We start from the raw sequence: 25,227 nt of genomic DNA on the forward strand, positions 1-25,227 counted from the left end.
ATCATGTCCTGCATTACAGTGACAGAACAGACTTGGACAATGACACCTGCACTCCTGTTGTTGATCCTGAGCCTAGCGACTATGCTCCAGCCCTCTGGTAAGTCATTGGATACCCTGGCCTGCCCTCACTGACACAATGACTAATTCATAACTAAAACCTGACTAGCAATGCTCTCTCAGCACTCTGCATTCAAGCCACTTTCAAACCACTTGTCTTTATAGAGTGTTATAGACACGATTTCCTCCATGTGTAAACTGTAAACATTAAGCTTCACAAGGAGGGAAATAATGATTAATTGCTTCATAAAAAGAATGGACCAAAAATGGACAGCCAACATAGTTGTTTAAAAATGTGCATTAGATGTTTGATTAATTCATGAAAAGAAAATGACTTCAGGTAAAATATCTGTGATACTGTCACACCCTAGAGTAAAATCTGAAATCTGTGTTTAGATGTGTTATAACAAACATTTTAAAATTATTTTGAAAAGCTTTGTGACAACTCAAAATGACTAAGTGTACAGCGTCATGTTCAGTCGGTTTCTTTACAGTGAGTAAGGGTGTTTGTACATAATAGCGTGTTGTGCCTTGTGAACAAAAAGCCAAAATATTTGGCGCTGTTAGCTGCAGTTTCTGTGTTCTGTGAAGAAGATGGACTTTGGAGCATAGCAAAGCCCCACCCCCCTCAGGTGGAAAATAGGTAGACACAGGGTCATGAGTCATATCATCCGGTCATTGCGGTGAAACCTATCATAAACACATATGAGAAACCCAGCCTCCGAAACACCAAAGTTTCACAATCTGTGTTGCAAAACCGTCCTCAAGATTAAGATGGTGCAAATCAATCGCCGCCCATGGTAGAAACCATTACACCACAACTGCTGTAATTGACAGGTAAAATGGTCAAATGTACCTTTTGGTTTGTAATGTTTTGTTTTGTTGTGTTCCTATGAACTCCTCATCTGTAGTAAATGCAAATCAAACAAATTTGCTTGCCCTGGTCAGCACACATTGGCATTTGAAATACACAGTTTATTTTAGGCTGTTCCTGAGTATAAATTTTCTAAATTGGTCCTCTCGCTTAGGGCTGCGTGGTATGGCCAAAAATCACGGTATAATTTGAAGCACGGACGGTAATGGTATATATCACAGTATATTCGTTTTTCTTAAAATTTCAATATAAAGGCTATTGAAGGGGTAAAGCTCCGGTATGGAAACTTCATGGCAGCTTTTACTATACTCTTAATTATATTACAGTAGTACAATCGGTATTTTAAGAACATTTATTGTGCAAATCATTAGGTTTCTTTCCCCCAACCAACTCACACCCCATGAAACTCTAAAAAATGCTACATTAGTTCAAAGTAAGTAACTCTTCTTCATTTACAGTATTTCAGTAATTGGTATGATGATTGCTTCAGCATAGTCCAAAATTACTTCTCTTTGCAGCATCTTAGAGTGCATTTTTATATTGGCCTCATTGCTTGTACCATTAAATACAATATAATTAGCTCAAATCGAATCAAATTGAAAAGTAAATTCATGTACAACAAGGAACTTTTTTCCCCAATCAAAATACATGATGCAACACTCATAATATACAATTACAAAATAAATAGCTGCCATTCAGTTACATTATTGTAGGATGCATAGTTTAAAAAAAGAAAAGAAAAAAAAAATTCTCCTTGGAGCATCCCAGTATACCTCTTTACTTGGCCTAATTGCTCATACTCCAAGTACAAAAGAGTAACTCCCAGTGCAAAAAAATACTGTCAACATTCCTGTTTATGCCGGTTTACTTAGCCAGGCTCATTGCTCATAGCAGATACTACAGGTTATTAGCCAGGAAACAAGTCTGTCAACTGTCTCTGGCTTCAAAGCAGATCTGTGGCTGGTCACAATGTTGCCACTCGTGCTGAATGCCCTCTCTGAAGGGGCACTTGTGGCAGGAATACAAAGGTACTTCCTGGCCCAGCTTGCCACTCTTGTGAAATTGACTTGGTGCAGCACCCACCACTCCAGTCAATCTGCCTCACTACCAACCTCCAGTGCCTGCAGGTAGTTCTTGAGCTCAACTTCAATTGCATCTCTGTTGGAGAGGGCAACTGGGCCAGATTGTTGAACATGTGTCGTTTTAAAAAAGCTACTGAGACTTTGCTTTGCTTTCTTTGGTGCCACCGTCTCTAAAGCTTCTTCTACAGCTCCTGCTTCTGCAGCCTGGTTTATTATCTGTTATGGAGACTCCTCTGTGGATGTTGCCTGCCTTTCTAGCAGTGACTGAATCTCTGCTGCAGCTTTGGTTTTGATGTATTCTTTCCTGTCATCCATGATGTATGAGGTTCTTTCTATAATCTTTATACTGTTCACCCCTACTCTCGCTGTGTGTTCTGTAACTGTTCACCCTTCCTATCAGTGTGTTCTGGATAAGTGGTCAAGGACAATGGGAAAGACTCGCAATTACAAGCCCGGTCGGCCATAGGTTTGACAGGGGCCCGCTCCAAAGCACTGGAGTCTACGGGAGAGCAGGAATTTTGTCTTTTTTATTTTTACATTATTTGGCTTAGAAAAGGCTTCTCTTTAAAAAAGCACTTTAACATTTAGAAACAGAACTAGTAAAAAGAGCCTGGTTTGTTGGACTTCCGGATATGGAGCCATAGAGAACGGACGCGTGGTGCCAACCTCCGCTCAATAGCTCGCTAAAATGAGCCTTTTACTGATTCTTAACTGAATTAATTTTATGCCACCCTTGCCTCAATAAGTGATAATACTGAAAACGGGATTATGCCGCCGAAAAAGAATGAAAGTGCAACAACAAAAGAGGAGAAAAGCAGGCAAGTACCCCGGTCAAATGCTAACACTACCCACAATGGCGGCGAATCCACTGAGAAACCTCCACAATGGTTCATATCTGAGATGGAGAAAGGAATACAGAGGATTGGGACCATGATTGAGGGATGTTTATCTAAACTGTCTGAAACGATTGAGAAAGTTGTTAGGGACAAGGAAGCAATTGGTCACGAGTCAAGTGTATCGAGGGGAAACAGCGTTAGTTTGACGACTCCTTAGCCGCCACGCAGCAGGAGTTTGACAACTACAAAAAAACTGCAGAGGGAGAAATGAGAGAGCTGAAAGAACAATTGGACAACCAAGACCATAGAGCCCGTAGATAAAATCTGAGGCTTTCCAGAAGGAGTGGAGGGGAAGAATACAGTAGCATTCATACAGGAATGGCTCCCTAAGATACTCGATTTAGAAGGGGAAACTTTCAAAGCGGAACGGGCGCACAGGTCGCTGCAGCAGCGCCCAGCAGACGGCGCCGGGCCCCGCTGCATCCTGTGTTACTCCGACACCGTCGAGATCATCGATGCAGCCCGGAACAAAAGCTCATTTCAATATGGCAATTCGACTATCATGATTTTCAGAGACATTTTTACAGCCCAGTACAAAAAGAGGAAAGCCTTTGTTCCACTGAAAAGGAAGCTCAAAGAAAAGGATATTACTTTCAGATTGCTGCATCCGACCACCTTTACTATGGATGTAGAGGGAGGAAGGGGCACCTTTACAGCGCCGCAAGCTTCCGAAAACTACTTGAAGAAATATCACCCAGACCTGCTGCAAGACTAACAAGCGAATTATACAGATTTTGCTGTCTTCATTTTTTTTTTTCATCGCCCGAGGACTTTTGTGTTTGCCCTGACTTAACTTAACTTTTCAACATGGGAACCCTGTTCTCTTGGGAGACGGAGCACTGTTTTGTTTTCGGGCTTTGCTTTTCCTCCCATATGCTGCAAAATAATCTTTCTGTGGTAGAACGAACTGTTTACCGTGCGCTGGCACCGGTTTACTCTTCGTTGGTTTTTATTTTCCTTTCTCTGGTTATGATGTTCAAGGTTTCTCACATCGGGAGAGTAGCCGGAATAGCCTCCCTAGGTGTTATTATAGGGAATTGTGCTACTTCATAAAATGTTAAAAATGTGTTTTCTCTTCAACTGAGTGGGTTACAGTTGTATTATAAAAGCGTCAATAAGACTGAGGTTTTGGCACTTCCTCGGTTGGGGAGGAAGTGGGGTAAAAGGGAGGCATGTAGGGTTTGGTTTGACCTTTTCTCTCTTTATTTTTTGTTTGTTTTTGTTTGTTTCTTATTTATTTTCTTTCTACTTTTATATTATTAGTATTATGAACACAGGGATAAGAGTGGTAAATTACTAGCCTTGAAGATCCAAAAAGAGGACAGCTCAAGATGTATCCCCTCAGTTAAGATCAAAGATGGTGTCACTGTAGTTCATAATCCTAAACTTATGAATGAAACCTTCAAGGACTTCGACCTGGACCTGTTCTCCTCTCAGGGTGTAGATACTCATAAAATGAATAACTTCTTAGCGGGACTCACCATGCCGGGGTTGACTGCGGAGACACAGGACAGTCTAGAAGCTGACATTATTATGATATAGGCCCATTGCCCTCCTCTCATCAGGATATAAACTGTTGACAAAGGTTATAGCCACCAGACTCCAGAATGTGATACCTAACCGTATGAATAAAGATCAGACTGGCTTCATTCAAAATCTCCTTTCCTCTGATAATATTCGAAGGTTCCTCAACATAATTCACTGTGCCAAAAAAATCAATACCCCTGTAATGGCCCTTTCACTGGATGCTGAAAACGCATTTGATCGTTTAGAATGGTCCTTTCTTTTTGCAGTTTTACAAAAAAATAATTTTGGTCCAAATTTAATGCGAATGATACGGATGCTCTATCTCAATCCAACAGCTATGATTCGAACAAATGCCAATATCTCTTCTCTTTTCCCCTTGTCACACGGTACACGCCGCGGTTGTCCCTTGTCTCCACTTCTCTTCTCATTGGCAATTGAACCCCTCACCATCGCTGTAAGAGTACATCCTGTTATAGAGGGTGGTATGGTGGAACAGGAAAAGCATGTCATCTCGCTATATGCTGATGATATTATGTTGCACTTGACCAATGTGGGGTCATCTCTCCCTGCCCTGTGCTCCCTATTGGATGAATATAGCTGTATCTCAGGATACAAAGTAAACACAAATAAAAGTGTGATAATGCCTCTCAATTCAGAGGCCCGAGTATTACCAAAGGAAAACATCCCCTTCCGTTGGGAATCCTATAAGCTTTGTTATCTTGGTTTGCAAATACCCAACCGATTAGACCAAATCTTCTTCCTAAACTATGACACCCTGTTTAAAAAAGTGGAAGTAGATCTGGAAAGGTGGAAGTCTTTACATTTATCCCTAATGGGATGAATAAACTGTATAAAAATGAATATCCTACACAAATTTCTTTATCTTTTTCAAGCACTCCCAACACCAATCCCGAAAGCCTTCTTTAAATATTTGGACAGACAGATTTCTAGATTGCTGTGGAATGGTTAAGTTCCTAGAGTCAAGCTTAAAACCCTATGTTGTCCCTCTGAACAAGGAGGGCTAAACGTACCTGACTTTCATTTATACTATCTGGCTGCTCAATCCAGAGCTATTTGGACATTCAATGAAAGACTTGGAACTCCCTCCAGCGTGGAAACAAATTGTCTCAGTCTCATGCAGCAGAAGTGTTTTTGAGTATTCCATTTATTCACTGTTATCACAGTCAGAAAAACGTAACCCAAAATCCTTTGATAAAACATACATCTAAAGTATGGCATGGAGTCAGAGTAAAGTTCCAAAGTGTCCACGCAATATACAGATCTACCCCATTCCATTTCAATCCTGTTTTACCCAGAGCATTGAGAGATGGCATAAATAGAGACTGGTATAACAGAGGTATATGTACATTTGGACAGCTATATGAGCACAACAATCTGAAGTCCTTTGAACAATTGAGATCCTCCTTTGGGTTTCCTTAGGCACAATTTTTTTAGAGATTATATTAGAGTGCAGCCGGGTGGGAAACTTGTCCCGTTAGAGGACCTCCAGATGGATATCATAATGACAGGAAAAACATAACTCTAAAGGTTTTCTATCCTTTGCCTATAACAGGCTCATGAGCCTTACAGAAAGTAAAGTTCTTAATGTAAAGGCTAAAAGGTTAAATGGGCATTGGCTATGCTTTCGGGGACTCTGAATGGAAGCGGATTTGTAACAGCTCTCAATCATTCTCTTACAACACTCGACACAAACTCTTACAGTTTAACCTTATACACAGGGTTTACCTGACACCTCAACGCCTCCATAAGATTAGTAGCAGTAACTCAGAATATTGTCCTAGAACTAAGACTGAAACAGGGACTCTTTTACATATGTTCTGGACGTGTAGATGTCTGGAGCAATGCTGGAGGTCTATCTTGGATACCATAAAAATAATTGTGGGGTTGGAGATCCCAAACAACCCGAGACTGGCACTTCTGGGGGACATCTCAGTTTTACCAGTCAATATGAGGCGTAATTTTCACTTAATCAGACAAGCCCTAATTGCAACGAATAAATGTATAGCCATTCACTGTAACAATATCTAAAGGAATAATATAGTGCTTCCATTATCCTGTAAGTATGTCTATTTCCTGTACTATTTCTGTTTTTACTGCTATACCTGTCATAATGAATACTGATATAAAATCTTAAATCTTAAATCTTGTTATAATTATGATTCATTTATTTTCTATTATTTCACTTTATTTATTTTCTTTATTATTATTATTTATTTTTATTTTACTTATTTATTTATGTATTTTTTTGTTGTTTTTTTTCTTTGTCCTTTATAGACATTCTAAAGGGGGGGGTTGATGTCTGATGCTGTTGTTACTGATTATATTTTTGTATTGTATCTTTTGTCGTGGGGGGAAAAAGAAAAAAAAACTCAATAAATATACTGTTTAAAAAAAAAGAAGAGACTGGTTTGTTGAATAGTGTTAAAATTACTCGAAAGGCACACTTTATAGAGTTAAAGATAGAGAGATATCTAACTAAAAAATTACTAAAAAAATGTAAAAGTGAGTCACTCATTGGAATACTACTTAAGTAAAAGTCTTATTTTGTATTTATGTATCAAAAATATGATTTGATATGGTATTAAATGTACTTTAGTAGACAATTTATTTTGCTCTCATTTTATTCTGGTTGCCAATATTTCCGTATTTTTTGGAAAGCATAAGAGGCACTTACATTCGGTATCTTTAACTCTGACATAAGAAAACAGTTGTTGTAAATATAGTTTGGTGTGGGGGTGGTGTGGTTTAAGCAGCCACACCTGTCTTGGGTCTAGGTAATGGGGCCCGGGAGCAGGGTGGCTGTTCGCCTTGTAGCTAATCAGAGCAATCAACTAGCAACAGGTAAATCACCCATCTCCACACACACACGGGGAAAAGCTCTGTCATGACAATGTTCCATCTGCTTCCGTCTTGTTACATCTTGCCACTCCCTACAATAAACTGGTGTGTTTGCAACATCTCTGCCTGTGTCTCTGTGTCGGAGGGCCCTGAAAACACCAGGCAGGTGAAACTGCCACATATCGCCATCAATAGTAGCAGGTGCAGGTGGGGCAGCATCACTACTGGAGGAGACCTTCTCTGTCTCCACGACAAACGCAGCCATCCCCCAACCCGCAGACAAAAAAAAAAATACAAAATAAAAATACTCCAACATTTAAAAAGTAGCCCATTCCACGGGAGAACCGTGGACCTGCCAACTCTGAATACAAGTTCGAGAATGTTTGTTTACACTCTGATTGCTGCTCGATATGACCCATGATTCGCAACATGAACCTTGTGATAAGTGGCTTTCACTAACATCATTAGCACAGAGATTTTTTAGCAAGTAACAAAGTTGTTCAGGGGAAATGTATTGGAGTAAAAGTACTGTTTTGCGCCTAATGTAGCTAAGTAAAAGTAAAAGTCGACAGAAATAAAATAACTCAAGTAATGTAAAGTAAAGATACTATAAAAAAAAAAAACTTCAGTACACCACTAGTTATTCAAGTATGCAGCTATCATTTTGTCCATTGAGTTCACAATTTCCCTTAAAACATGGCATGCGGGGTGTGTATCTCCAATGCGAGGTATAATTAGTATCTAATAAGCCAAGTTGTCAAATTTATACACCTGAGGAAACTCATTCCAAAATGAAATAGGGGGAGTGTTACTGGGAAAGGGGAATGTTATATTTGAAACTCAAATATCAGTCATGGGTATAAAATGATGTTGATTCTCTCCTCAGTGAGCCTTTTTGACCCCAAGATTGAAGGCGTGAAAAACTACGAGCTTATCCAACCAATAAGACTGCACACGGTCAACAAGAGACACACAGAGGTACGTATATTTCGGTACACATAAAGAAAATCATACGATAATCTGAAGAATCTGAGCCTCTGCGATGTTTCCCTCTCTCCAGCGCTCAAGACCTGAAGCTCTTAAGTACGCCATGACAGTAGGAGGAAGAGACATTGAGATGCACCTAGAGAGAAACAGGTAAGCCGTTAACCAAATGAATGATGAAAACCATAGAAACGCAATGTTTATCGAGCGCCTAGAAGAAGAAAAATGTCAAAAAGTAGTGTACGGTAGAGGTCCAGAGCTATTAGGTTATTGGATCAAGTCATTCGCTCAGGTGGTGTCAATTCTGTCAGTTCCTTCTTTGAAACCATATCGAAACTCACACTCTGATCCACACACGCTTGATGTGAGTCACATGGGTTTGTATGGGAGTCATGGTGATGCTGGGTGGTGGGGTGTTCAAATACACAATTCAGACAGTGACGTGATAACTTGGAAATATATTTTTGGATATTTCGTCAGAGACTTACTCAGTGATGACTACAGCGAAACCTACTACCGAGACGACGGCACCCAAGTCACCACAACTCCTACTGACATTGTGAGTAATATTTGACGTACAGGCTTATTGCAGCCACATCACTGATATGAAATGGAACAAATTCCTCTGATTCCAAGAATCATGAGGCACTGGTATTGGGAATAGCCATCTCAACCCTTGTCTTCCCTCAGGACCACTGCTACTATCACGGCAGGATCGCGAACGATAGCGGGTCGATGGTCAGCATCAGCACCTGCGATGGACTCAGGTGAGTCAATGACTTCATTCCCTCCTCAAAACACAAACTACGGTCATAAAAAAACCACTGCATTCCAAAACAAAATATTGAAATGGACCCGCTCATTCGGCTTTTTAGGGGCTTTTTCCAGACGTCTGCCCAGAAGTACCTGATCGAGCCCGTGTCGGGTGGGGACCAAGGCGACCACGCGGTCATGAAGTACGACGACCACATCAACAAACCCATGGTGTGCGGCGTCACCAACACCACATGGAGCAGCGACTTCGAGCCCCCGACCGGCCGCAGCCGCTCTCGAGCCGCGGTATGATCTGTCGATAAATCCTGTTTGTCGATAAATTTGAATATAAAATGAAAAGATAGATGCATATTTTATTCATCCCCAGTTGGAAATTGATAGGAAATTGAATGATAGGCAAAATAATTATATTAAAGCAATACAATATAAAAAAGAAAATGGCAATATATGGACAAATTAAAACAGTTAACTGTGCACAATAGAAATATGGCGATATACACCAAACCTAATGATAGGCAACAAATACCACTTAAAAATTACAGAAAAATAAACTCTAAAATTAATATAACAATAATTTATTCATAGAGCACCTTTTATACACAACATACAACTCAAATTGCTTTACATTAGAATAAGGCCACCAGATAGTAACAACAAAAGTAAATCAAACAAACAAGAAGCATTTACAATGTATAATAATTAAATAATCAAGATAATGAAATTAATGAAAAACAATTCAAGTCAAGTCAAACTTTATTTATAAAGCGCATTTCATACCAGGGCAACACAATGTGCTTTACAGAGACAATCAAAGAAAATATATAAAATGTCTGTGCAACCATAAAAACACACAAGAATAGAAGACAAGAATAAACAAATCACAGGTGAAGTTTGCTATATTAAAAGCTTTTTTTTTTTATTTAAAAGCTATATATATATTTTTGGTATCCTCAATTCAAAACAAATAGGGAAGAGGTGTATTTTTGTGCTATTGATCAAACCTGCCTTTACTAGCGGAAGTGATGTGGGGTAGAATAATGTTGGTATACAGTACCTCTCTGTATACCAACATACTTCCTGGCTATTGACCCGTCTTCCTTTTTATTTACATTACATTTTACAGACGCTTTTATCCAAAGCGACTTACAATTATTCAAACACTGACGGACGCAGCCATCAGGAGCAATTAGGGGTTAAGTGTCTTGCTCAAGGACACTACAGCAGTCTAGCAGGAGGAGCCTGGGATCGAACCAGCGAGCTTTAGATCACTAGACGACCAGCTCTACCTCCTGAGCTACCACCCCTATGCCCTTTATAATGTGTGTACATTCTTACCTGTAAGAGCTAATTTACATAAAAGCTCTTTCTCACTCACACACACACACACACACACACACACACACACACACACACACACACACACACACACACACACACACACACACACACACACACACACACACACACACACACACACACACACACACACACACACACTTACCGATCCACTAACACTTTTATATTATAAAAAGGAAGACAAATTTATCCTTCTAAATTTCATGGTGAACAACCGCTCCATTTCTCCAGGTTTTTTTTTAATGTTTTTCTATGTTTTTGTTTGATTGTCAACATGAATATTAAAATCACCTGAGATAAATACACAATCATAATCAGTGGAGACCTTGGACAGTAGCTCAGAGAATTCATCAAGAAAGCCACATTTAGTTCTTGGTGGCCGATAGACGGTGATGATTGAAATAGGAGCGCTGCAGTTTATAGATATAGCAAGGTGTTCAAAAGACGTGATTCCCAGAGGAGGATTTCCTTGCAGCTGTAACTATCAGAGAACACGGCAGCTATTCCACCGCCTCTCTTTTCTGCTCTAGTGGTTTGGATGAATTTGAAATCAGGAGGTGCTGTCTCAATGAGGGCGACTGTGCCATTTCTGTCCAGCCAGGTTTCAGTCAGTAGAGTGAAATCCAGGTTATGGTTACTTATAAGCTCATTAACTAAAAATGACTTATTAGTTAGTGACTTGAGATTCAATAAACCCATTTTTATTGTTCTAGTTGCATGACCGGTAATAAATTGTTTTGATTCCTATATGTTACAGTGAAGTTGATGACGTGACGTGATTTGGATCAATGGTTTAAATTACAGGAATAAGTAAAGCATCAGTTGAGGGTTAGAATAAGCTAATAATACTTTTATCAGCTTATTCTTACCCTGTTTTTAATTTATAGTCCTTACAGATACAAAATTGAGATACAAAATCACATTAAAAGAAAAAATCCAACACGCAAATTGCATTGAATATAAAGGGTAAATTTTATATTCAAATTTGGGGTTATCAATTGAGACCATGATGGATCACAATTGTTCCATGGCAAATTATTTTCTTAATTTCTTGGGTTTTATTGTCACGATAACAACAAGTGTGTTCAATACAGGGATCTAGATTAACACCTTGAATTTCTCTAGATCATGCATTATCAATTGTGCCTTCAATTATAATGCTTTTCCTTATGATATTGGCACAACTATCCTTTTGGTCATTACGGCAGAGAAACGACTATTCTTTGATCATGCGCTATATTATTAGACATAAGAATGAAAAAGATCTAAAAAGAAAAAAGGTCATATCAAAATATAAAATGTATGTACCGTCTAATACAATAACCCCTGAAATAAACAGCGAACCAGAAAGATGAACTGAGGATAGAAATGGTGATGTGCGATAAACCCAACGTTAATTATAAGCCTTGAACAGGTCACGTATAAATATATGTTAATTATTGCCATCTTATTTTATCTTCCAGGGCCCATCCCTTTTCCAGAAACAGAAATACCTGGAGCTCTACCTCGTTGCAGACAACCGTGAAGTAAGATGTGTTTGATGAATCCCTGTTTTCTACTTCATAATCTATACTGTATATACTATTAGACTCACTGGCAAAAAAAGATTCTGATATAACTCTGATATAATCTCAACATCTTTGACACTTCAATCCAGCCATAGTCGTGTACTTTGTGATTGTTACTGATAAGCATATTGAAACAAGATGGACAGTTATTTTCATACCATTGTCCGTGGCTCCATAGCTACCCACTGTGTGCCTTTTGTATTCCATATCAGCGTATTCTATGTTGCATTCCATATCAATACACAACGAGTACCGCCGCGAGTCAATGCAGACGCTGTGTGTGAGGTGCTGATCAGGCGGCTTTGTGACTAAAGCTGAGGTTACAACATGTGCCCTTAATCTAACACGAGGACTTTGTCTTTTAGTACTTGAAACTGCAGCGAAATCAGCAGGAGCTGCGGAAGAGGATGTTCGAAGTGGTGAATTTCGTCAACATGGTCAGTCACTGCGGAAACATTGAGAAACTTCCTAGTGAGACAGCAACACATCACACGTAGCAATTTGTTCTGCGAAACTTTGAAATAGTTCCTTATTATTAAAATGGAATTTTTGATTCCTAGTACTATGTTTTTGACACTCCTGTATTGTAAACCTCAGTAATTGCAGCTTAAGCAACTAAGCTTAAGCTGCAACTACATCCAGTCTCCATCTAGTCCGAACATGCAATTCTTACAAGTTGCATTTTTGGGAAATTGCAAAAAAACTTGTGGATTTGCTTATGGCACGCAGGTGTACAAACCCATGAACACCTTCATCGCCATGGTGGGCCTGGAGGTGTGGTCCAGCCGAGACCTGATCTCCGTGACCCCGCCCGCCGGGACCACGCTGGACGCCTTCACCAAGTGGAGAAACACCGATCTGGCCAAGAAGAAGAAACACGACAACGCCCAACTCATAAGGTCTGCTCGAGAAAGACCAGACTTGAGACATAAATGAGCCTGAGAGCCTGAGACATAAATGCAGGCTCCACGAGGGCGTCGATATGCTAATTTGCATTTTGTGTTTCTTTGGTGTGAAGTGGGATCGACTTCGAAGGGGCAACCGTGGGACTGGCTTTCGTCGGGACACTGTGCACGCCTCACTCAGCCGGGATAGTGCAGGTAAGCCGTTGACCAAAATGATCGATACTGCATTTGGGAGACCACTGAGTACGCCCTGTACACCTTCTTCCATAACAGATACATGCCTGCTGTGCAACTTTCAAACTGCAACGGCTCCACTCCACTACTGTATATAACAATTTGCTCACAAGACTTATTATATTAAAGACTGTTTGAAATCAGGAAAGTAAGGTGTGCTTCCAGTTTTTGAGTTAGTGAACGATACGATGCATTCCCGTTTTCACAATGCATCCAGTGCATCCATTTGGTTGGGGGGTATTTGTTTTTATTTGATGTCAGCCCATTGTCGCTTTTTCTGCCCATCGCGTATGTGCTCTCCCTCGAAAAGTACAATTGTGTGCTGTCACTCATTAGAGGAAGTTAAAATGCTCTTATCTTGGTCGGTGACCACTGTTTTGAAATTTGGCTCTTTTAGTCCTTTAGACTCCGCCTTATGAATAGAGGAAGTTTATTTAAGATGGCGTCGACCATAAAGCGCTGTATAAGGGAAGGCAGTGAATGTGAATTGAAACTCTGAATATTAGTGGTGCTGGCTTCAAAATAATAACAAAAGAGAAAAAAAAGAAGGATGAGACAAATTTTTCACATTCTCATTGCTGTTGTCATGATCATTCTGGGACATAAAGACGGGATTCATGCGGCAAACAGGGTTGAGAACCCCTGAAGAAATGTCAACACCCATGAATTAAATGACTACTACAAGTTAGAGTGGATCTTAAAGGGGGTGTCGCGCATTCGCTGATGGTTGGTTTTGCCTCAGGATCACACCGCAAGAGCAATCGCGGTGGGCGCCACGCTGGCCCATGAGATGGGTCACAACCTGGGTATGAACCACGATGACTCCAGCGCCTGCGCCTGTTCTGGCAACAGCTGCATCATGGCTGGAGCCCTGAGGTAATACTCCCACTGTGTTTGTATCCCAGTGTTGCATGAGCGGTTGTCAAAAAAAAAAAAAAAGAGCAGCAATTTAGCAGCAAAGCTTTCTTTTCTACTTTTCAGCTGGGACATTCCCCGCACCTTCAGCAGCTGCAGCACCAACAGCTACCAACAGTACTTGAAGTCACGCAATCCCCAGTGCCTGTTGAATAAGCCAAACTATCAGGATCTGGTGGCTCCCCCGTTCTGCGGGAATGGCTTTCTGGAGCGAGGGGAGGAGTGTGACTGCGGCACCCTGGATGTAAAGTCACCTGTGATTCCATTTCAGTTGAGACCAGTGTCCTTCAGTTTGTGTTATGGAGGTGTTCCTGTGTTGCCCGCATGCCGTTCACCACAAAGGAGAATAAAAATAAAATTAAAATAAAACAGGATAATAAATAATCTTTTAAATTACAATTTTAATGTCAAATATATACAAATAGCCAAAAATATAAAACAGAAATAGTCAGATGTTTAAGATATACAAATAAACAAATGCAATACTATGCACAGGATAAATTATTGTTATGGTAGATAGGTTAAAAATTATGTATATATGATATATAATATGTAATATATATATATATAATATGAATTATCATTACTGTGTGCTAACTAGCTTATTACAGTCTGTTTCTGGAAGTTCCATAACACCAGTGTTATTGCACGTACATTATTTCAAAAATTTGTTTTACAATTAAATTTGAGATTAACCTACTATGAATAGGATATAACATTAATATAATTTATACCGGCATTTACTTAATTGAACTGCTTTTATTTTTTTATTTTTTAACACTTCCCTGTCATAACAGTAGCGACTGAAAGACAACAATTATTGTGTGATTCCGCATGGTTTTTAGCAGCGTTTCACTATAACCCGTCAGACCTATTCGCGCGAAACAAAGGTCTTTTGTTGATTCCGACACATGCAGAACAGACAAATCAAACACACTGCATTGAAAACAAAAGCGAACCAAAAGAAAAATGCAGCTACGGCCACTTGAAAATCACAAACAAAATGTAAACATAATTAATCTATGAGTCCTGATTCCATAGAAAGAACATTGGTATTGTCACCTGCCACCAAATCAAATGGAAGGTTCAGCTGGAGAATACAAGTCATTCCATTGTCCTGTTGCATGGTTTTAGTGCCTGATACAAGTAGTGAGTGCTCACCTTTACCTGATTATCCAGTTTACAATCGAGAGATGGTCGAGAATGAATACGCTGTGTGTGACTGAATTTGAATTTATTGAGTTGAGATATGGGAACATGTTTAGTTTTACAACCCACTCAGCCCGGGCATCCCTCATTTGAATTACATTACAATGTCAAATTGGCTTGTAAACGCGGTTCTATAAAAATCCGTTGAGGTCGCGGTGCAATAAAGGGCTTTGCATAAACTAGACTTAACCTTCTGTATCACTGGAAACCAAACACGGGCTGTTTGGGCTCAAGTAGGAGTTGTCCTTTACCCCTCGTTATTTTTGCTGGAGAACAATCCTGGACATTGGGAGTCGCACCAGGAGTCATAAATGTGCAACATGTTCAGAGTTGAAGTCTACCTTGACTCAACTCACTCCGCCTTGAAGCCAGCATTCCAGCAAGCGCTGGAATGTCTAAACATCTTCTTCTGCCTGGTCTTGCTGTTACCTACTTGTTTTTCATGCCCGGCAGCATCCCGAGAATAAATAGGATTAAGGTAAACTTAGCTCCACGGTGTACATACAGCAACATAATGTTAACCAACACAAACAATCCTGGAATTATCTGAGATCTGAATTCCGGCAATGGGGGAAAAGAGTTTACAATCTGTCCGGGCCTGTTGATGTCAGATACGGTAACACTAAACCTTTAATCAACTCCTCAGGTTTCACGCTGCAGTTGCTAATTTCAAAGGAAAAAGAAAGAGAGAAAACATGTATTTGCTATAGGCTTAGTTTGTAAAACAGAGAAAATACTATGTGTCATGGGCTCTATTTATATACGCCCAGGACGGCAGTCTGAGAAGCTGTTATCATTATCATCAAGATAGTCGAAGAAGACTACTCCAGGTTCATTTTTGTGTCCTGCAATTTTGACCTTAGGTCTAATTTCCATTATTTTATTTTAAGTTTATTTCAGTGGAATTTTCATAGCTGCTAACTTTTAACTTCACTTTATTATCAACTTAACTTTTAACTTTGCTTTCACATAGCCTACTTTATGTTTCATATACTTTATACTTAAATTATTCCTCCCTCCCTGGTTATCCATTATGCATCTTATTGTCATTGTTGGATATAAAGAGCGTATGGATTTGTGATGATCTAAAAGAACAGAAATAGGAACAGATCAATAAGGGGTGATGAAATGTAGGGATGTTGAATTATTTAGTCAAGTTGATGATAATGACCTGATCACTGTTTTGTCACCCAGGCGTGCACCAACCCGTGCTGCAATGCCACGACCTGTAGACTAACCGAGGGCTCCCAGTGTGCTGCGGGAGAGTGCTGCGAGAGCTGCAAGGTCAGTCAGTCGTTACACCTGTGATTTAAAATCCTAGCTGATAGGATTTTAAATCTACGACTTCAGCAAAGATGACGCCACCTGGCGGGAACATGGTGTATTACAAAACGCTCAACAAACTGTAGTTTAATACAGCCAATGGAAATGGCTGTTTAAATCATATTGACGTATGTATGAATATTATAAACACAAAATATAATAATAATAATAATAATCATAATAATAATAATTATTATTATTATTATTATTATTATTATTATTATTATTATTATTGTTATTATTATTATTATTATTATTATTATTGTTATTATTATTATTATTATTATTATTATTATTATTATTGTGATTATTAACATTCAATATAATGCACTTAACAATAATATAACAATATAATAAACATAATAATCATTGTAATAATAATAATAATAATAATTATTATTATTATTATTATTATTATTATTATTATTATTATTATTATTAGAGTGATAATATAAATAGTATGGCAAAACAGAAAAACATTTCCAGCTTCCTTACATAATGACGTTGACCCTAAAAGTCATGAATTTGTCATAACTTTGAAAATCACGACAACTTCAACTTCAACATCAACTTGCAAAGATTAATAGGAGGGCCTCACAAAAAGCATTGAGTGTAGCAAGCTCATTAAAATTAAAATTACAAAAATTAATACATATTTTTATTGGCATCGAAAGCTCAAAAATAATCAAGCACACAAACAGATAGAGCTAGATAAGCACTTTCAGTATTTAGCTTGAATAAAAGCCTGTCATGTGTTCCTATGCTTCTTTACTGTATGTGCTCTATTATATTCAATGCCCAAAACTCTCCACAGATTCTGCCTCGGACTACGGAATGCCGTCGGAAGCTTGACGATTGCGATCTGGCTGAGTACTGCGACGGACAGAGCGCAACCTGTCCAACTGATGTCTTCACAGTGAACGGCCTCCCGTGCGACGGGGGAAATGGATACTGCTACAACGGCCAATGTCCACAGAAAGAAGACCAATGCATCAAGATGTATGGGTCGTGTAGGTATCCAGTACAACCGTCTGTGCAGCTGGGGTCCAGTAGGGGCTTGATCCTTTGCTCGATCCCCAACCCTTCTAAGTAGATTCAATTGAGAGTTTTATGAGCTATAGTGCTAATGTTGTATGCAGTAAATGCCATCTTATTTTATGATTGTTTTATGCTTTTATTTCACACGATCAGCTGCAACGGTGGCTCGAGAGTACTGCTACAACCAGAACACCCGAGGGCTCTACTACGCTTTCTGTAAGCGGCCCGCAGACGACAACTACATCCCCTGCCAAGGGCAGTGAGTTGCAGCCAAAACCATGGCACACACTTTTTGTCAGGGTCTGAAGTCGATGACCATGGAAGATAGTATCTCAAACAGTTTCGATCGTCATATTAATCAAATATGCTTCCCCCCACCCTGTTCAGAGACGTCTTGTGCGGGAAGCTCTTCTGCCACGGCGGTAATGACAACCCGAACTACGGTCGCATGGTCAGGTTCTCTGACTGCAAGGCAGCCTTCTTCACTGAACACACCAGTGACTACGGTCAGGTGGACACTGGGACAAAATGTGGCCTTGGGAGGGTAATTTCGCCTTTCTCGCAGTGATTTGTTTGACATCAGGGCTCTCCGTGCGTCATACTCGGTAGTCTAACGTCAATCGCCGTCTTCCCCTCAAGGTTTGCAGCCAGAACGAGTGCGTTAATCTCCAGACAGCCTACAGAGCTACTAACTGTTCGGCAAAATGCCCCGGTCACGCTGTAAGTTCTGGTTACCGATGCAGTCTCACAAACGTACGACACAGAGGGCAAGGATCACATCACAAAAGCATGCTTCATGCAAGGTATGCCTGGAAACTCTAATTTACTTTGCCCTTCTCTCAGGTGTGCAATCACAAAAGTGAGTGCCAGTGCGAACCTGGATGGTTGCCCCCCACCTGTGACTCGCACGATGAAAACTTCAGTGGCATCAGCAAAGGTAAGATCCACCTACTCCTGGCAGTTAATAAATGTAACAAAAATAAATCTGTGTTATTCTCACCCGATTCAAATGTGTATGCGACATGGGTTAAGACTGAGATTGGGTGAGGAGTTCTCTTTCTCTAACCCAAAGCCTAAAACCTTATCCCGGTTCATTTCACCCAAATCTTAACCCTAACCTGGCTGGTGGAAATGAACCTGTTTGGAGACTTGTGAACCAAGGAGGGCATACCACTCCGTGACATTGGCTCAATAGAGCAGTATTTTAACTAGACTAGTTCGCCAGTTGTGCCGTGAACATGTTTCAAATTCCACTTAAAAAAAAGTTAATAATGGCAAAACGCTTTTGTGTTGCAAGATCAAAATGTCTGCTGAGAATAAAACAATAACAATCGTCACAATTTAAATAACACAAACACAAAGAAAATATACAGGCTCCGACTTAATCCATCATGATCTAACAGATGACATCATCAGATATCATCATTATACATAGAATGCCCTCTTACACACCAAATTCTTATTCATTACTTAAGTTTCTTCTTAAGTAGGGCTCGTTTGTGCTTTTTTTTTTTTAAACCATATATATTATTATGTTGTTTAATATGATTTGGGACTTTTCATTCTTTTCCATTTTTGCATTGCTCTATACTTTTGGTGGGTTTGGATTAAAACAACTTCCAGCAGCATGCCTTGTTGAATACGTGTGTGAATCTGTATTGAAGGATCTTTTTTTGTAAAAAATTAAGTCATAAGTTTGTTCAACAATGCTCATGAAAACCATCATTGAATACACCATCTATTTTTCACTGCAAACTAAGAGAGACATTCATGCATTTTAGTAACCCCAGGATGGAGGGGACCCCAGGTTTTACTTTGTATTTTTATGTTCATGTGCAGTGACTATAAAACATTTAAATAGTAAGAGTAAATCCATAGTAAAAACATACTCATCCCACGCAGTTCATTTATTACATCAATAAAATGCATATATATTTGAATTTTTACTGAAGAAATTGTAGTTCTCGCTGAATCTTAATATTTCAATATAGAAATGATGACAAATAATTTAATACATTTGCTATTGCTATTTGCGATATTTTGACAGTTATTTTAATATATTTTCGACCACTTTATCACTATTCCTATATAACTTTTAGTTGTTTTTGAGCTGTCTTTCCACTTTAATAGTAATTATAGAACCGCTTTTGTCAACATTTGAAACCCATGTTTTGTACAAGAAATTATTCCAAATTTCAATAAGGTGCTTTTGGAGTGCGTTCGGAAAACCACTGCTGCCCGTTCCGCTACCTACAGATGCCATAATAATATTATTATTAATTATAACAATAATAATAATATTATACAATTATAATAATTATAATAATAATGTCAAAATATTATTTACAGATCAGTGAAAAGCCTGTGCGTGACACCCCTTACAAAAGCACTTCAGTTGCACCAGCTCTCTGAGCATGATCGCACGGTGCAGACTTTTTATTTTGTCTAGCACAGTTACCAGCAGGTCTATAGATGGAAATAGCGTGGTTCTAATTGGTTATTAGTACTGGTGTTTGTGAATTGGACGCTTTTTGCAATGAGGCTCATTTGCATTGAATGGAGCCAATTTTGCACCAAAATAATAATAATGCCGAATTTAAATAAGCGGCAGCGCAATGAATTAGAGGCTCGCTTCTTGTGTTATTTGCGCTGGTTTAGCGGCCGCAAAAGCCGCACAATCACTTTGTGAATACGACCCTCTGTATGTGCTTGTCCCATGATAATACATTTTTTAAGATAACTCCCAAAAGTTTGGCTTCTTCATCCTGCTTTATTATCATGTTATTTATACTGAGATCAAGCTTTGGTTTTGAACATAAAGAAGAGTTTGTTCCTATTGTTCAAAATAATTGTATTACTGTTGATCCAATCTACAACCAACTTCAACTCCTGATCTAGATTTGTATTTAAATCACTTAATGTTGCTTCTCTGAAAGATGGCCTAAGAGCACTTCCTTGAGGCACTCCATGTTTCACATGTTTAACAGTGAAAATAATTTCCCTTAAAGTAAACCATTTGCCTTCTATCCCTCAAATAACAATTTATCCATAAAAAAACATAGCATTTAAATGTTTTCAATATTAACTCATGATCAATGACGATCAATGATAATTGATGAAAAATGAGTTTGTTCTCAAAACATAACATATACTACCTATACTATCTCTGTGAAACGAGTCATTTGATTTTTCGACTTTGTTTATTTGGTTCAGTTGGTGTAAGGCACGGTGAGCGAGGGAAGACTTCTGGTGAACAGTTCATTCAGTTTGTGAATTGAAGATTCACTCCCTTGCACATTCTGTAGATGGAGTGGCTCCAGACTCCAGAGTCATTTACAAGAGTTGTTCTCTAAGAACGAATCGTTCGCCAGTCTTGCATCAATATTGCCATGCTATAATAAGCACAGATATACATGTTTCTGACATTTTTAGTGGTTAACAGAATAGTGTTTCCTAGGGATTATTTAATTTTAAAAAGTGTGCCATGGCAGAAAAACAGTATAGCATTATGACCAATAAACTCTTTAAAAAGTGGATCAATTTAAGAAGCGTTATATGGTTTATTAAACTATTTAATTATTATACTAAATGACATATTTACGGGGCACCACTCCAAACAGGGATAATAGTAAATAAACTATGTTAGCTATAACTGATCAGTCTGAGAAAGATTACAGCTTTTGTCTGATACATTTACTACTGTATTCACCTCTTAAGGAACACAAACAATTCTTTAAAAATAAATGGATTTATTTTATCATGCGAATCCACTTGAATAAATGAAATAGTAAACACACGAAAAATGAAAATAAACACATCAATACAGGATTTTAAAATGGTGACAAACTTTAACTCAGAGACAATAGTGAGGTAGGAAGTATTGTGGCTCTTCGATCAAAATAATATAATGAGACACGTTAAGGGGCAGTTGATCTCCAAAGGGGAAATGTATTAAATTTGACACTTTGACCCGCGCCATGAAGCAGATTTGGAGGCCTTCCGCATTACGGATTGTCGAGTCGTGCTGGGTAGTTTCCGCGGTGTGGGTGGGTTGAGTCCATGGGTAGTAGTGGCAACCCATCTCATCCGCTGGTGATTTTCACCCACCTGGTGTGGGAGTCAGACGGTGCTGGGAAAGCTCAGTGTTCCCAGGCGGAACGGAATGGTTCGCCTGCTTGGAATGGCTCCGGTGCGGCGTGCGCCGGGGGCAGTGATCTCACTGTCGTGGAGTCGGTCCGGGTGAACTGATTAGGTCCCCCGATGGCGAGGGCTTCTGTGCGCTTCTCTTGTTGTGGTTGTGCGTCGAATCGAATTAATCTGACTACACTAACTTCATCAGTTGGGCTTGAATCCCTCGTGGATCGGTGGACAACAGAAAGAAGAAAATAATGTATTGTTGCAAAAACCGCAGAGTTTAGTGATAAAAATAAAAGATTGAAAATAAGAAAACACAATTCTTCAGCTGGGTGGCTGGAGCAGGCTTGTTTAATCAAAATGCAATCTATTACACATAAAATCAAATTCAAATGAATGATTCAAACATCAGTCATCTTTCAAAACCATTCTACCGGTGACATAACATTCGTGACCAATTAACTAATAAGTCAATGTATAATTACTAACTATTAAAAAATAATTTCAACACTCCTTATAAATGGCATACAATCATCATCTTTATTCTGATTACATAACACACAATGGGCAGCGTGATCTGGGTGGTTATCGCGGTTTCTAAATGTTGGCTACTAGATGGCAGGATGGCTACACGAAAAATGTATATATTTTTAAATTAGGTTGTAAAACTTTGCCCATTTATGTTTTGCAGTGAAGTGAGTTGGATATTTTTTTATATAAACACCTATAGAAATAATGTTACTTCAATTATTGACTGGTTTGACCTTGGTTCACATTAATTGAGACTTAGGCTTAGACACAAAGGAAAGATTGCAGATGAAAATTATCCAGGTGGGACTTGGAGACAGGCTCTTCATGGGCGGTCAGCCTCGATCAATGGGGGACGAAGGGGTTATAGGTAAAAGCTGAGACATAAAACAGAATAATTTTGCTCCCGTCTTTCTTCTTTCTATCCCCTGGGGTGAAGGTCCAGGCCCCAATCTTGACGCATTTATTGTTTGAGAATGTAGACAAGAGTTACCAGATCCAGGGTCTCAGAAGGTCTGAGGGTCTGAGGGTCAAGAAGAGGGTCTGAGGCAGACAGTCCGGCTGTGTACGTTACAAGGGCATGGAAATACTCCTGTCCTGTGTGAAAGGTTGAGGGAGTGCATCACATCTAACCCTCTGAATCCACTGCTAGGTTTTCAATAGTACATGATCCCACTGTAATTTGGTATCTTTGCAGCAGGTAAAACGGCCATTGCAGTGGTCGTCACGCTGTTGCTGTTGGGCGCTATCGTCGGCACCGTGGGGTTTCTCTGGAAGCGACGACAGAGTCCCATGTTGCCAATGTAAGTAAATAATGACATCCGGCGTGGCTGTGTTTGGCAACGCTCACCTTCGTGAAGTTCGGCAGCTCAGCTCTCTCTCGCATTCAGCAGTGTGAACACCCAGAAGGAGCGGCACGCGGTGGATAACCCCGGTTTCCGTGGTCAGTGGTCTGGTCCCAGTCAAACCACCGCAGTGCCACAGGTAGCACCGGAACATTTTCTGGAATGAGAACTGGTTATTTGAACCCCAACCCATTACATTTCTGCAGCACTGACAGTTTTTTATTTCCCCAAATCCCTGACATTTCTCTCAGAGCCAAAACCCAAGGCCCAAAGGAGCGCCACCTCCTCCTCCTCCAGCAGGGAACAGACCCAAGCCTCCCTCCCAGAACTACGTGGCTGCACGCCAGGTAACTTTTAGAGAGAGGGGGTTCAGGGGTGAGACTGCTCTCCTAAGAAACACCTGTACAGACGTGACTATTATTATTTGTGATGACAAGTTCAGCTCTTTTTTGTGGGATTTGGCTCTGTCAAGAGTGACTTAGTGCAAAGATGAATTCAATTTTCAGACTCTTCATTTGTTTGTACGAAAGAGTCAGTCAGTCAGAGTTGTTCTCACCAGAATAATTTTGTCCTGTCAAAAGTATTCATTAGTAAAGATAGAAAAAGTGTAAATCAAATTTAAAAAAAGTGTAAATAATCACATTTAACATGAATTACAACAGAGTCCCAAATGAATGAATTAGTTTGCAAAGAACAAATAGTTTGCGAGACTGCCGTCACAAATATTCCTTAGAGTTGCCAACTCCATCTGACCAAATTTCAGCAGTAATAAACAAAACCAAATTTGACAAATACGATGCCCATTATTATTGCACCACAATGACACACACAAACACCACACCAGTAATTCTGTTTTTATTTTCCGGAGACTGAGGCAAATTCTTGGATTCTCCAAGCCAATATACTCAGCTGTGTTTTCAGAGGAGCGAGAGAGAAAGAGAGCTAGAATCTGGCGGTTATTTAATCATTGGTGATTCATTTTTTTCTTTCCCCTGTTCTAGGCCCTGCGACCAGTGGAGCGGCCGAATGTCTAATAAATGGCACAGTTGCGGATGACAGAGGAAACCAAAGACAATCCTGTGCAAAATAGCACAACAATTGGCCTGCTTACAGTCCAAGCGTCGTCACCTTCATTTTTTCAGGGATACGGTTTTTAAAACAGTTACTGGACATAGTTTGCCACAATGGCTACAAATGAACTATGCACTGAGGATCTTTTATTAAGGGGTGGGGGGACATCAATTGATAGTGCACTTTTATTGATGCTGAAAGGTCAGGAATTTAGCCAGAAAAGTTCTGGCTCTAAACACGAGTCATATTGTTGGTTTTGTACTCTCATTTATACTGTATTCATTTTTCAATACCATGGGAGAGAATATTTTGCTCAGAATTTGTGCAGCTTGTTTCCCATTTTAATTATGGAAAGTACGAAATTTTCATGTCATAATGCGTTGGTGTACCATAAGATAAAAAAAAAATGTACTGGTCTGAACAGATAACCCAATCTGGGTTCAGGTGAGGATTTAAAAAAAAAAGGTTGTTTTGATAATACCTTTGCCACACTGAATGAATCAAATGAAGATTTACACAAACCTTTAATTCATGAGAATAACTCACAAGAACCTTTTGATCAGATTAAGTTTCCATAAGTTCTCATTATTTTAATCAGCTATTACTGCATTCTCTAATCACTTTGCTGCATGTCTCAGAGTACTGTACCAGCACACTGTTTTCACAAAATGCTGCAACAAACAAACATTTCAAATGAAATAAATGCTCTTTATTTTTTGTTATAAGAAAGCCTGTAATGTTGGTAAAACTTAAGCTTCCCACTGGCAGGCTGCTGTTGTAAATAAGATTTTTTTAATGACTTGCCTAATAAAAAAAAGGTTCATTTATTTACCTTAAATTAAATACAATCACCAGGAACGCCAGTTTGTGTTGATATAATCTGCCATTCATGTGGTTCTATCAACTGTATTAAAAATGGACGTTTCGCTCCTTGGTTCCTGAGACTATTTGGGGCCTCGAATTTGGCTTTATGCTCACCGCCCTCTTGGATGGTGCCAGAGCTTTATTGATTTTGGTCAAGGTGGCAGGCGCTATCAAGGCAACCCCG

At 39.4% G+C, this 25,227-nt stretch overlaps 1 protein-coding gene across 2 annotated transcripts; it reads left to right on the forward strand.

The window, feature by feature from the left end:
* Nucleotides 1–25,227, forward strand: LOC307232558 (zinc metalloproteinase-disintegrin-like MTP4). 2 transcript variants are annotated; one of them, XM_080003627.1, is made up of 22 exons: nucleotides 1–97; nucleotides 8,182–8,273; nucleotides 8,356–8,432; nucleotides 8,760–8,838; nucleotides 8,970–9,046; nucleotides 9,155–9,338; nucleotides 11,873–11,935; nucleotides 12,343–12,414; nucleotides 12,707–12,876; nucleotides 12,996–13,077; nucleotides 13,859–13,992; nucleotides 14,098–14,275; nucleotides 16,435–16,524; nucleotides 17,378–17,573; nucleotides 17,755–17,860; nucleotides 17,989–18,145; nucleotides 18,241–18,321; nucleotides 18,445–18,538; nucleotides 22,961–23,066; nucleotides 23,154–23,247; nucleotides 23,360–23,455; nucleotides 24,110–25,227. In XM_080003627.1, exons 1-22 carry the CDS (start codon nucleotides 4–6, stop codon nucleotides 24,140–24,142), a joined length of 2,355 nt encoding a protein of 784 aa, XP_079859753.1. In that variant the 5' UTR covers nucleotides 1–3; the 3' UTR covers nucleotides 24,143–25,227. The 2 variants fall into 2 exon arrangements, with proteins under 2 accessions (XP_079859753.1, XP_079859754.1); XM_080003628.1 differs by having other exon boundaries at nucleotides 23,157–23,247.

Source organism: Zeus faber (genome assembly GCF_960531495.2).
Source record: "Zeus faber genome assembly, chromosome: 7".
In the NCBI taxonomy this organism is placed as follows: Eukaryota; Metazoa; Chordata; class Actinopteri; order Zeiformes; family Zeidae; genus Zeus; species Zeus faber.